The 14,866-nt window shown below is 35.3% G+C and overlaps 2 protein-coding genes across 2 annotated transcripts; both read left to right on the forward strand.

The window, feature by feature from the left end:
* The first annotated feature begins 8,869 nt into the window (after positions 1-8,869).
* On the forward strand, positions 8,870-9,828 carry LOC124826240 (trigger factor). The gene has a single exon (XM_047299025.2). The coding sequence runs from the start codon at positions 8,997-8,999 to the stop codon at positions 9,756-9,758; it is 762 nt and encodes a 253-aa protein (XP_047154981.1). The 5' UTR covers positions 8,870-8,996; the 3' UTR covers positions 9,759-9,828.
* A 143-nt stretch (positions 9,829-9,971) lies between these two features.
* LOC124826239 (Peroxidase superfamily protein) lies at positions 9,972-14,577 on the forward strand. The gene is made up of 4 exons (XM_047299024.2): positions 9,972-12,464; positions 12,822-13,013; positions 13,138-13,303; positions 14,028-14,577. The coding sequence occupies exons 1-4, from the start codon at positions 12,234-12,236 to the stop codon at positions 14,450-14,452; spliced, it is 1,014 nt and encodes a 337-aa protein (XP_047154980.2). The 5' UTR covers positions 9,972-12,233; the 3' UTR covers positions 14,453-14,577.
* The last annotated feature ends 289 nt before the right edge of the window (positions 14,578-14,866 follow it).

Genomic DNA, 14,866 nt, shown 5'->3' on the forward strand with positions numbered 1-14,866 from the left:
AAAACATACAATTGGTTTGAGATATTGGGGTTGAGACAGTAGGGTGATGGTTGTAGATGTTTGAGATGCTATTGCTCGAGTTTTGTGTCCACTCAAGAGGTTGAGGTAGTGTGGTAGACCCTTGGAAAGTTTATCCTTTGACCACTTATTGTTGTATACTAATCTTATCTAAGTTTTTATATATGTATACCAGGTTGGAGCACAAGGGGAGGAAGATTTAAATGAATCAGTGCCACAACTGTCATAGTTGTCATAATTGCTACAATAGACAATTCTAGAACAACTTGGTGTATTGGCAACAAAAACCTCCCTGACACCTACAAAGTTACAAATGCCTCCTAGAGTCATAAACAGGACAACTTGTTTCTCCTTTTTTATATGTCAGAAGGATGTTTTTGAAGTTCTTTATGGCACTGATATGTTATGTATATTAGTATTACAACTTTGGTTTCTGTAAGAAAATTTTTACTTTCATGAAGTTTGAATATATTCAATTTGTTATTAGAACATTTTTCACTTTCAATGTTTAAGGTATTTACATCGTATCAGCATTGAGAGGAATAATGATCACATATATGGATTTATTGACCTTATTGTTATTCCAGGAGTTGGGAATAAAGGTGAAAAAGTGCAAATGTTACCTATTAGATGCCTTTGAAAAAGGAAAAAAAAACAAGTCTACTTAGCATCTTATTTGTAAGAGTAAGTATGTTTTTTGTAAATAAAATTCTATTTATGTAAATATTATTTGACACTATTATTGTTTGAATCTCCATGGGTCACTAGACTTTGATAGTATTCTTCCTCAAGAATCTCTTATGGTTTGTACCCACTTATATATTATAAAATGGTCTTTTCTCTAGCTGATGTGGGATATCCCCTACCCACAAAAAAAAATTAATTTGTATTTTATTAATTTTAATGTAATTAAAATTAAAATTAATTTATATTTTATAAAGTTAAATTTAATGTATATTATATTTTATATATTATTGTAATTTTATTTTAATAATTTATAAAAATATATTTTTTAAATATTTGTGGGTATTTGTAAGTATTCACGGGTTTTAAAATACCCGCGAATATTTTTTTAAACAAGTATCCATGTGGATAGCGGATGAATTTTTTTTTAGGTTGGATTACGGGTAAACATTATCCGTGCGATTGTCATCCTACATGTAACTTTTAGATTTGGTTCAAATGTAATTAGCAATGAATTTGTTTACTAATTTCAAAGTATTTGTAAACGGTTAATTGATTGATATTAAAAGAAATTTTTTAAATAATAACTAAAAATATATTTAGAAACTAATTTAAAGACATTTTTTTAATTAGAGTTAATTCAAAGATCAATTATTTGCTTGTCAAAATTTTAATAACTAAAATTAGTGATCAATTTATAAACTAATTTATTATCGAAACTATTCTTACTATAAATTTAGATACCAATTATATTTTTTTAAAATTATTTTAATTACCAATAATTTTAATTTATAAAATATATTTAAATTTGTTAATGTAATATCTTATTATTTTTTAGGCTTAATAGCTTACTTCATTCTCATCACCGTTTAACGGCGTTAAAATTGAAAACGTTGACCTGAGTGTGGATGTGAGGTGTGCAAGAAATGTGGTCGTGGCAATGAGTTGGAGTACGTTAGTTGACGTGGCAGGCAAAAGAAAAAATTACGTGTTATGAAATTGGGGAAATTAAATAATAGGGTTTCTTAATCTTCGAATTAAAAAATTACACAAGTTAGGTAATATATTGGGGATTTTTGACGTTTTGGAAGGATTGACGTTGTGCAAGGATTGACGGTGTCGAAGGAGATTGTTGACCAAAAAGGGTTAGTGAAGGAGATTCTTGAGCGAAAAGGATTGACGTTGCGACGATAGTTGTTTGAAGCGAAAAGGTGCAAGGTAAGTTTTTTATCAGTTTTTGATGTAGTTGCTTTCCCCCATGGAAGTATCTTGCCTTCTTGTCCCCTTACTATGTTCTGTTGTGGTCTCCCTAATAACGTTGGATTTGTAGTGGTCCCGTTCTTGAGTGGTTTTGGTCCCCAATTAGTGCGTAGTACTATTTTGGATATGGTTTTGTTGAATGTGTGGTTGTTGTTTAACTTGTGGTTGATGCATATTGATTTAAGGTTTAAGCCAAAATGGAATGTTGTAGGTGATACAATGAATGCGTGTGATTACTTCTGTATGCCTACAAGTGTGATAGTTGTTAGTAACGTGGCATCTTTACAATGTACATGCATGTGGAGGTCATTAAATACTGATAGTAGATGCATGTGAAGGTCATTAACCAACTGCATGTAGTCTGACACTTTATTTTATATAGACATATAATAGTTGGTCAAATAAAGAAAATGTCTGACTCTGATATTGAGGTAGTGTTTCACCATGGGGGTAAGTTTCTAAATGATGGGTCATTTAGATACCATGGAGGTGAAACCAGTACCTTGGTCGTTGACACAGACACATGAAGTTATTTTGAAATCTTGGCCATACTGAAGGAGATGGGATATAGAAATGTTAAGGAGTTGTGGTATTCCCTGAGTGGTCGTGTATTAGAAGATAGGTTGGAATTGTTAAGTGATGACACAGGAGCAATGCATATCGTGAGCATTGTGTTATTGAATGGTAAAGCTCATTTGTTTGTGGTTCACATGGTGTCCGAACATGATTATATTAATATGTTGCAATATGATGTTGGTGAAGAAGGTGAGGATGGTGAAGATGGTGAAGGTGAAGGTAAACTTAGTGAAGAGGTTGAAGAAGAACGTGGTGAGGATGGTGAAGGTGAAGGTAGTGAAGATGGTGAAGTTGGAGAAGATGGTGAAGGTGGTGATGATGGTGAAGTTGGTGATGTTGGACAAGATGGTGATGAGACATAAGATGGTTTATTTGGAGAAGTTGGTGAAGTTGGAGAAGATGGTCAAGGTGTTGATGATGGTGAAGTTGGAGATGTTGGTGAAGTTGGAGAAGATGGTGAAGTTGGAGATGTTGCTGAACTTGGAGAAGAGGGTGAAGGTGGAGATGTTGCTGAACTTGGAGAAGAGGCTGATGATGGTGAAGTTGGTGAACTTGGAGATGTTGGTGAAGTTGGAGAACATGGTGAAGGTGCTGATGATGATGAAGTTGGAGATGTTGGTGATGATGGTCATAAGATAGAACATGATTTAGTTGGAGAAGTTGGTGAAGTTGGACAAGATGGTAAAGATGCTGAAGTTGGTCAAGTTGGAGATGTTGGTGAAGTTGGCCATGAGACAAAAGGTGCTGAAGATATGCAGGAGGACTTTGATGTTAGTAGTTGGATAAGGTCTGATGAAGAGGCTTTTTGTTAGTGAAGATGAATTTGTGGATGTTGGTGTGCATGTTGATGAAAAACTTGAACGTCAAGATTGTGAAGGTAGTGTCTGTAACACCCCTTACGGAGTGCCACTAGAAAATAACAAAATCCAAAATTTTACGCCAGTTTTTTTTTTTAAAATTAACATCGTGGAACTAAACCATCAAAAGTATAAGCGTCTTACAACATAAGGTTAAAACCTTACAAATATCAAATTCATTATTCGAAGACATAAAATTACTTTAAAACATGATAAATCCCCCATGGTTATTCCCATAACTCTCGTCATGCTACTTCATCTCTGTCTCATCTGCAACGCCATCTACTCTCGTACAAGTACGATCATCGTAGGTGGAACCACAACCACAAAAGGAAAGGGTGAGTAACTAAGAACCTAACATAGCATATAATTTCAATATAAAAATATCACAACTTATATTATCCTAGTCACAACCTTACATTACAATGCAATATTCAACTCATAACTCAGATCATCACCACTCAGACTATCAAAGTCACAATATTAATACCTCATATCATCACCACTCAGACTATCAAAGTCACAATATTACAACACATCATAATATTAAACTCACAACTCAATCATTTACTCAAGCTTTTGTTGTTTCCTTGAATTTTATCGTACCAAAGGAGGGTTTGAACTTGAGACCAAGCACACACACCCTCCATGCACACTCACATCAACCACTACACCAGGCTCCATCCGCTAATATAATAGCGCAAACAATTATACTTAAACACTCTTTCAAACTTTTTTCAAAAATTAATATGAAACCAATATTAATTTAATTTTCTTCCCTTCCTTAAATATTTCTCAACATTGATTCTCATCACAATTTATTATTTAATACCACAAAATAATATGCTTAAGGTAAGGAATCATTTTATTTATATGGGTCTTACAGTGTGTTTGTTGAAATGGGTACAGGAAGTGGATGTACTACCTCAAACTTGCATGTACAGGCCAGGGGTTATCTGATAGTGAGTGAGAATCTGATAGTTGTGGCAATATTTATGCAAGTGATGAATCAGATGATGAAAGTTCCCGAAATGGAGATTTTGGGATCTTCTCAGAGCCCGTAACCATGAAAGAATATAAATGACAACTGGGGACATACTTCCCTGAAAAAACAGATTTCACTGATGTAATTAGAACTTATGGAGTGCATAATGGTAGGAAGTTGAAGATTTCTAAGAATGACAAGAGAATAATTTTTGTTAAATGTTGTGGCTCACAAGGGAAATGTCCATGGTATGCATAATGTGCATATAGGAGTACCCAAAGTACATGGCAACTAAGGAAGATCATAGACATGCATACATGTAGTAGAGAATTCAACATTACTTTAGTTACCTCGAAATGGTTAAGTGGAAAATTAGAGAAGAGCATGAAAGCAAATCTAGATATAAATCTGAAAAATCTGCACAGTAAGTTTTGTAAAAAATGAAACATTGGTGTGTCAAGGTCTACAACAACTAAGGCAAAAGCAATGGCAACCGCCAACATTGATGGTTGTTTTAAACAACAATATCAAAGACTGTATGATTATGCACAAGAATTACTAAGGTCAAACCCTGGGTCAACAGTGAAATTGAGTGTGGAACAAAATGAGGATAAGGCTATATTCAAAAGAATTTATGTGTGTTTCAAAGCATGTAAGGACAACTTTGTCTCATGTAAACCTATTATACATTTGGATGGATATTTTTTAAAAGGCAAATATGGAGGTGAGCTTTTAACTGTTGTTGGAAGAGATGGTAATGATCAGATGGTACCTTTGGCATATGCTGTTGTTGAAGTAGAGAATAAGGAAACATGAACTTGGTTTTTAGAATGGTTAATTGATGATCTTGGAGGTGGGGGATTATGTTCTAGGTTTACCTTTGTGTCAGATCAACAGAAAGTAAGTAAATAAGTACCTTTTAATTGATTACATTATTCACCATGCCAATTTAAGACTGATTTTCATTCATTACTGTCATAGGGACTTCTGCTAGCTATACAACATTTTTTACCTGGTGTGGACCAACGTTTCTGTGTAAGACATATTTATGAAAATTTTAGGAAGAAATTTCCTGGCATAAACATGAGACAATTACTATGGAAGGCAACAACAACAACACACCCCCAAGCTTGGGAATCAGTGATGAGACAAATCAAGGAAGTCAACGAAGAGGCCTTTAAACACTTGATAGCTATTCCACCAAGGCAAGTACATTTGAAGTTTACATTAGATTTGTATTTGGCTGAATGTATATTTCTTTTACAAATACTTAAGTTTCTCTTGTTGCAGATTTTGATGTAGGTCAAGATTTTCAGGAAGACCTACTTGTGACACACTTGTCAATAATATATCTGAAGCTTTTAACAACGTCATCTTAGATGCTAGGGGGAAACCAATCATAACAATGATGGAAGAGATTCGTAGCTACATGATGAAGAGGTGGGCATCCAATAGAGAGAAGATAAGTAAGTTTCATGGAGGCATTTGTCCCAAAATTCTAAAGAGACTACATAAGGAGTTAGAGAAGACACAATATTGGATACCTAAGTAAGTAAACTACACAACGAGTTACTCATTTTCCATTTTACTGATTCCATTATAAATTTGTTGCTAATATTGATTTTTAATACTTTGGCAGTTGGTTAGGTCTGCAAGTTTTTTAGATCAGCCATACTTGCAATATTACTGAAAAGTTCGTGGTTGATGTAGACAAAAGAGATTATAGCTGCAGGATGTGGACTGTAACAGGAATACCTTGTTGTCATGCACTCACTGCCATGAGGTTTTTAAACATCAATCCAGAAGACTACATCCCAAATTGGTTTAGAACCTCTACTTATGAAGAAACTTACATTCCATTAATTTTCCCTGTGAATGGACTTGAACTATGGCAAAAGACTTCATATGCTGATGTTTTGCCTCCTCCGAATAGGGTGTTGCCAGGTAGACCAAAAAAAAAAGAAGACTGGAGAGTTGGGAGCAAGAAGGGATGATACACAACTTGGACAAACAGGAATCGCAAAGAGATGTGGCATTTGTAGACAACTAAGGCATAGAAGAATTAATTGCCCTCAAGCACAGCACCAACAAGCTACAACACACTCCACTCAACCAAGTGAACAACAACACCACGAAGCTACACCACTACCCACTCAAGCAAGTCAGAATACTCAAGAACCCCAGACCGATCACACTACAACAACACTTTAAAAATTGTTCAACTTTCAGTTGTATTTTGGATATGTACTTTGAACTTTAAGTAGTTTTGTTAAGACATATTCAGGTCATGTTTGACCTTCAATATTATTTTGGATATGATGTATTTTGCACTTAATAACTTTAACATTTTGGATGATCTGTGATGTATTTTCTTAAGTGATGTTTAATCATCAATATCATATCATTTTGGAACATCTGTGATGTCTTTTCTTCACAAACTATAAACTGCAATGTTTGTCAGGTTGTTAAAATTGATGGTTTGTACAACTTTATGCTGATGAAATTTTACACTACTAAATTTAAAAATTGGGCAAACTGAAAAATTGTATTGGCAGCACCAACTTTCAGTTTTAGTGGTTGTCAAAATTAACTGATGACAGAAAGAGAGGGCACAATGTCATTACAACCAGAATCTTCATTAACTAATAAACAAACATTACAATATAACCCCATCAAACACCACTTCATCAAAATTAAAACATAAGACATACAAAGATGATGTTAATCAACCTCATCAAACATAAAAACCCCAACAACACCTTCTCCCTTTTCTTACAAACCACAAGTGATTTTTCCAAACAAATAATCTTTCTCCTTTGCCATTCAATTGTAATATCCCTTTCATCTATATAATCTTCAGTGCGTCATTTGAAGAAATTACATCCTCGCACTTCCTCGTTTCGACTCTGCTGTTTAAAACATCCAACCGAAAACATCTCAGGATAAAGCGAACTAATGTACCCCAAAATAAAAACACAACGTAGAAAACATACCTTGTAATTAGGGCACCCCAAAAATGCTTCCCCTCGTTCTTAACCGTTTTTGCCACTCTTAATACGGTAAACTCTCCACAATAGCATATTTGGCTGCCAACCATTCCTCGTGATGAACCACCACGCGAGGTCCCCCATGAGCAAGACGAGCATTGATTCATTGACATTGCCTCCACCAACCACACAATACTGCTTCCTCGACACCTACAAAACCACCCCAATCCCAACCACCCAACTTAGGGCACCTACCTCATAAACAACGAACTTCACAAACTGAGTTAGGATGAACAACTTAGGGCACCCCACCTCAGCTCACCGCCTTCAGATCACCTCCTTCCCCTAAGCTCGTTGGAGATTAAAATGTTAGGGCAAATCCCTATGCATTTGGTTTTCCAAATTAAAAGGACATTTTCATACCTGGCGAAAGCTAAAAAATTTGCATTTGCCACGTTGGATAAATAATTTGCCACATCTTTTAACCTTTAACGTCGTTCCTACCACTGTAACGGACATGACTTAAGTTACACAATTTTTGTTAAATGGGGACCGAATGTCTTCATTTTTAAAACCGAGTACTAAACAAAAATTCAGCTTTTATCTTGGGAACGAAGTAAACTATTAAGCCTATTTTTTATCACTAAAATTAATTGAATTCCGTGAAAACTTGTATAATTTATAAAAGAGTATAAGACGTGACCAACAAATCATTACAAAACTCAAGGGTCTTCTTATTACTTTGTCTATTACACTTATACTATCATTAATTTTCTTATAATTTTTTTAAAGTTATTTGTGAAAGTTATTTCAAGAATAGCAAAATGATATTTTGACAAATGTCTTTTAGAAATCTTTAAAAGCTTTTTTGAAGTTCTATTTAACTTTTTTTTTCTTCTAAAAGATAGAAGCCCGATAGGGGTGAAATAATATGTCTAACAAACACCCAACAATCATTAGGATAAGCTCTAGCCTGACTCTAATACCATGTTAGAAAAAGACTTTAAGCCTAACTCAACTCCATAAAACCAACTTGTAGGATAAGGCTTGCACCCACTTATAAAATATGAATTGACATTATCTTTATTCGATGTGAGACTTCCAACTCATATTCCTATAAATTATATAAAAAAACTACACAATTACAATAAAAGTGAGAAGTAGGGAGAACAAAATAATAAATAAAAAAAGATCAAATTCTATAACATAAACATATTAACTGATTGTATTGAACAATCTTTGGACTCTTGTTTTCTAAACTTAAAATCTTCGGTTATTCATTCAAAGTTAATTACATATTAAAATTGCTTTTTCATTTAATAAACATACATACATGATAATTATTAAAACTCTAAATATCAAAAACACATTTAACTACTTTAACTATTTACTATAGTTAAGTTCAAACGAAATTGATAAAATTAAAAAAATTTATATTAAAAGATTATTTTTTCTTACAACTATTTACTTAATCAACACTAGAAATAATAAGTAGTCCGAGTATCTTATAGCTTGAATAATAACTTGATGATATGGAAGCCTCTCGAGCATAAACACAAACACTTAGAAGAAGCAAAGCGAATCTGTAAGAGAGGAACATCGAAGTGAGAAGAAGAAAGGTTGGAGAAAATGGAAGACGTGATAACAGAAGCAGCAGGACCTTCAAGGTTCTTGGAAGAAGACCTAAACATCTTCACAACTCCATCGCCACCCCTTCCTTCACCCTTCCTCATCTTCCCCTACACCCAACAACCCCAACCCCTCAAACCCTCCCTCCTCATCGTCGCCCTCTCCCCTTCCTCCATCGCCCTCTTCCACCGCCTCCGCACCGCCTCCCCCGCCGCCTCGCTCCTCCTCCCCGAACTCTCCCTCTCTCTCCCCGACCATGCCGCCCAAATTCTCCTCCTTTCCCCCTCCGCCCTCCTCGCCGCCATCCCGTTCCCGGTCCCCGGTTCCCGCGCCCACGCCGTCGCCAAAGCCCTCCTCGACGGCCGCATCTGCCCCGACTCCGTCCTCATCCTTGACTCCCTCGAGTCGCGCAACTTCCGCGGCAAGCTATCCTCCGATGAGGCCGTGGCGTTCAAGCTGGACAGCGCCGCTGAGAGAAAGAGAAGCGGCGGAGAGAAGCTCCTGCCGGATTTGGAGTATTTTCCTTCCGGAAGCGTTGTTGACGGGCTGGGCGCTGCCATTCTCGCACGGTGCCAGGTGATGAACGTGAGAGCGAGCTTGTGTGTTTCGTGGCCTCAGTTCGACGCCTCTGTGGTGTCGTTGATTAAGGGTTTGCTTCAGCGCCACGTGTTGCAGGGATTTGATTTTGATTTGAGTGACGAAGACGTTTTTAAATTTGGGAGGAGCAAGGATAGGGTTTTGCATTCTGAGTTGTATATTTGATTTGTGCTTTGTTATGTGAATGTTTTGATCCACTGGGACTAATTCATTTGTGTTTGATTATTTTGGTTAACTTGTGTTGTTATGGTTGGTAGCTTGGTATATTGATTTTCGCCTAAGATTTTACACTGAAACATATTCTAGATTGTGTCTGATGTCATGGCTGTGTTGATTTACTCTTGGGATGACCATGGATTGCAAATTTGCAGTATTTTGGTTTATTTGTATTGGCTGATTATATCTTTGTCTATGCATTTTTAAAATGGTTGATGCTGTCTAAAATGCGTTAGTTGCCGATGTTATTGCAATTGATTCCCTGAAATATATGATCTCTTAGTGCTGTGGATTCCATGTAATTAAAATCCACCATCAAGGATTAATCTCTTTCTCATTGGATTAGTGCTAATTTAACTTGTGTGGTCAATTGTTTGAATAATTTCTTTTTTGGAATTCAAGTGAGTTTAAGTCGCTGGTTGGGTAGAGATGAAAAAGTTGAGTAACTTATAAGGAAGAAGACACATAAATCTATTGTCTTAAGATAAGATTTTGAGATGAAGTGGTGGAAAGTCTCTTATGTAGGTTTAACTCATTTCGTTGTTATTGTGTCTCTTTTGTGACTCCTTCCTGGAAAAACCCAATAGGCTCCTATTTAGTGCTTGTTTGAATTGTATGGTTGCATGATGCAACAATAGTTTTGATCCTTGATCTTAAGCAAGGTTTTAATTTGTCAACAGTATCACACCGTGACATAGGGGTTCCACTGGTTGCAGACCAAAATTGGTCTGTAATGGCCTCGATGTAATTGCGACTGTGGTCTGTGTAAAGTGTGTATCCATCAGTTTTAAGTTAGTTAATTAGTTGCCAGCCATAGAGCTGAAAGATTTCAGATGAGTAGTACACATGTAGCGAGGCCTGTATAGGTCTATATAGTATATATTTATGTGTGTCATCATTATGTAAGATATATACAAAACCACCTTGTGCAACTACACTGAAACTCTTATAGTGGAAAATTAGAGAAGTGAACGGGGAGACTGTGAGTGTGAGCAACAAAGAAAATGCTTGATATTCTTGGAATTATTTTCTGAAGAGTGAAAGAGAAAAGGCAACATAAGCCAAGGAGAAAGGTTCTGTTGTAAGAAAACCATGATCTTGATCACAATAATTCAATTGAAACATTGGCTTAAACATGTATATCTGTCGGTAATCTCCCTTTTACCAGTCTGTATGTTGTTTTCTGGTTTCATGACTTTTGGTTTGCGTTTCTGTGTTGTCTGGTTTTGCAAGAAGAATCTTCGTAACTCAATTTTCAGGACAGCTTTTGCATAACTGTGACTGAAATTGGACCACTACAATTTAAAACCTTGAGTACAAGTAGTAGGATAGTCGGAGGCATGGCTAGTGTAATTTCATTTAGTTTTCGCTCGAAAGATGCTTTACAAGCTGTAGATGTTAGTAACTAATCTGAATTTGTTTTTGAATGATGGTAGCTATGGAGGACGGAGTTATTGACTTGTATTCAATCAATATACAGATGAAGTTTGGGGCATTGGATGTCTGATAATAGTATTTGAAGAATTCAAATGCATAAGTTTTACATTAAGTAAAGAATATATATAAAAAGAAATTTTTTAAGAAATTCTTGCATTAAGTTTTTTTTTTAAAAATAATATGAAATCTCTTATATGGATCGATCCATAATTTATTTAATTCAAATTTCTTTAATTATATACCTGTGGGGAGAGTTTGCCGTGAGACAGTCCTCTGTTCCTTTATTACTGACTAAATTGTCTTTTCAAGAGAAGTAGATCCTGTTAGGGATCAGAATAGAAAGTACGTATAAATTTCATATTAAATTTCTAACAGGAAAAGTAAAATAATTTTCATTAATTATTGAAAATTCGACACGTGTTCTGAAGCTACAATCTCAATGTTGCTTGAATCCGATTGATTTACTTGCATTCTCTTTGTTGGGTTTGTATACAATCTTCTACTAATTGTTAAAATGGATAAAGTCAATATGGACGATAATTTTGGAGATATTTGCCATCTATTCTTATAGTTAAAGATACCTTTAATCGTGTACTTGAGGACAAAACTTGTAACATGTTTTCCTTTCTTTTGTAAAACAAGGAATTTGACAAAGTCCAAATGCAATCTCATTCTTGGAAGAAACAAGGAGAAAGCCAAACGTGCAAATTGACACTATATATAAAAACTGCAAAGATAATAAGATTAGCTGTTATTAGTTTTGTTTGGTGACTTCTCAACGGGGAATATTACTTTTAGTTTAAGAACACCCACCAACTTAATCATATTAGTTGCATCTTCTATTGACTCTTACAAACATATTTTCTAAACACTCAAGTAGCCAATGAAGGAACAAGGTGCAACACTCTACTTCAAACACCTTATATATACTCATCATTCTCACCTATCTCTCCCACCCTTCTTTTCTTCAAACTTAAAGCACTAACAATGGATCCTTCCTTTACTTCAAAATCCCTTCTGCATGTTCTTCTTATCTTAGGCTTTCTTGGTACCACCAGATTGCATGCAAGTGACACTCCTCTGACACTGGATTACTATGCATCAACTTGCCCCACCGTGTTTGATATTGTCAGGAAGGAAATGGAATGTGCAGTTCTTTCTGATCCCCGCAATGCAGCAAAGATAGTCCGGCTACATTTCCATGACTGCTTTGTTCAGGTTTGCGACATCTTCGTATCACTTAACCATATCTGTACCGGTCGTAAGCAATTATGGTGCTTGTAATAGTTCTATAGTTTCATTTTGAGGAAACCAAAAGGTAACTCATATACAATTCAATAACTATTGTATGTGTTGCTCTCCAATTAGAATTACAAATTTTCTTTAGTAATATGCATAATGTAAACTTTTATTTGGCACTGTAATAAGGTAAAACTCCAATTCTAATTAATGGATAGCAGAAACAAGAGCTATAGAATTGTATAAGTTCTGTCCTATCATATGATATAAAACCAATATGAATTCAATGAGAAATATATACACAATAACTAGATGTCATAATCTTCATGGGGTCAGGGATGCGATGGATCCATTTTGCTTGATGATACAGTCACACTTAAAGGTGAGAAAAAGGCAGCTAACAACATCAACTCTTTGAAAGGCTCGGCAATCGTTGATAGAATAAAAAACATGGTTGAATCAGAGTGCCCTGGAGTTGTTTCTTGCGCTGATATTCTCACAATTGCAGCCAGAGATGCTGTGATTCTGGTAAAAGAAAACCCTTCCTTCTATATTTTATCAAATAGTTTTCATAGATTTTAATCTTTAATTTTCTGCATAGAAGTTAGTAGAATTATTTATGCAGATGCCTCTTTTCTCTGATCTGTTGTAGGTAGGGGGGCCATACTGGGATGTTCCTGTGGGAAGGAAGGATTCTGTCACTGCAAATTTTGAACTTGCCAACACCAATCTTCCCACTCCAGAGGAGAGCCTTCTCTCTATCATTGCCAAGTTTCTTTACCAAGGTCTATCTGTGACTGATATGGTAGCCCTTGCAGGTATATTAAATTTCCTATGAATGGAATAAAACTTTGAATATTTATCTACTTTTATCTCTTTTAAATATCACAATTTTCTGGTTTAAGCTTTTAAAAAGCTATTTGGTGATTTTAATTTTTGTTAAGAAATAGACTTTAAGCTTAATTTAACCTTACAAAATCAGTTTGTAAGATGAGATTTGTACTAATACATTTTAAATTAGCCTTATTTATAATTAATGTAGGATTTCCAATACACTCCCTCATATTGAGACATATAGATCTCGAGCTCAGCTAGATATTAGTGGATAATCTGATAGCGGCCCAAAAACGGATGATACAATGGGCCCAACAAATAAGAAATCTTCCAATAGTGGGTGACACAATAAGTCGAACAAACAATAAATCTCGCTAAGATAAGCTTAAACTCATGATTGTGCTATAATGTTAAGAAATAGACTTTAAGTCTAACTCAACCCTACAAAATCGACTTGTAAGATGAAGTTTGCATTAACAATATTATAAATTGACTTTATCTCTAGTCAACGTGAGATCTCCGATAATTCTCATAATTTTTAGTTTCTATCATCATCTAGTGAAGAATTAACATGCATTTGGAGATATGAGTTTCATGAGTGATAGACATAATTGTGATCTACCACCTCATCTTCCCTACTTCTCAAAAGATTCCTAGATGTATTAAGCACTTTCTTCATACCACAGTTTCTGATAACTAATCCTGCAGGAGCCCACACCATTGGCATGGCACAGTGTAAGAATTTCAGGTCAAGAATTTATGGAGGCTTTGACTCAGTATCATTGAAAAATCCAATTTCTGAGAGTCACCGCAGCAACCTGAGATCTGTTTGTCCACCTGTTGGGGGAGGAGACAACAACATAACTGCAATGGACTATATGACACCTAATCTGTTTGATAATTCTTTCTACCAGTTACTGCTAAATGGGGAGGGAGTTCTCAACTCAGACCAAGAAATGTACTCAAGTTTGTTTGGTATTGAAACTAGAGAGCTTGTGAAGAAGTATGCAGCAGATCCTCTGGCTTTCTTCCAACAGTTCTCAGAGTCAATGGTGAAAATGGGAAATATAACAAACTCGGAAAGCTTCATCACTGGGGAAGTTAGGAAGAACTGCAGATTTGTCAACACATAGACTTCATTTTTCTGTTTTATATGCCTTTTTGTTTGCTTCCACACACAAAGAACCACCAATTTATGTGTTCCAGCTACAACAAATTGATAATTCTAAACCAAGCTAGCAATTATACAATGAACAAATTAAGTGAGAAGTTGTTGATTTCCCTTTTTCATGAACAAATTAAGTGTTAAGTCTGATAATGAGAGTTGTAAGAACCAATGCTATTTACACAAGAGTTGCTTCCAAACTGTATGGCTTGATTAAGCTCATGTCAAGTTCCTCATATTCCTACACTCTAAGTCTAACTTTTTTTCCTATATCAATTACGAGTAAATAATATATGTAATGATAGTGTCAAAAGGTTTTTCTACTTTAATCTACTCACAGATAAATATGTATGGTAAGCTTGTTAATTTTTATGATAATTAT

This window comes from Vigna umbellata, chromosome 3 (genome assembly GCF_029865625.1).
Source record: "Vigna umbellata cultivar VRB3 chromosome 3, Vumbellata_1.0, whole genome shotgun sequence".
In the NCBI taxonomy this organism is placed as follows: domain Eukaryota; kingdom Viridiplantae; phylum Streptophyta; class Magnoliopsida; order Fabales; family Fabaceae; genus Vigna; species Vigna umbellata.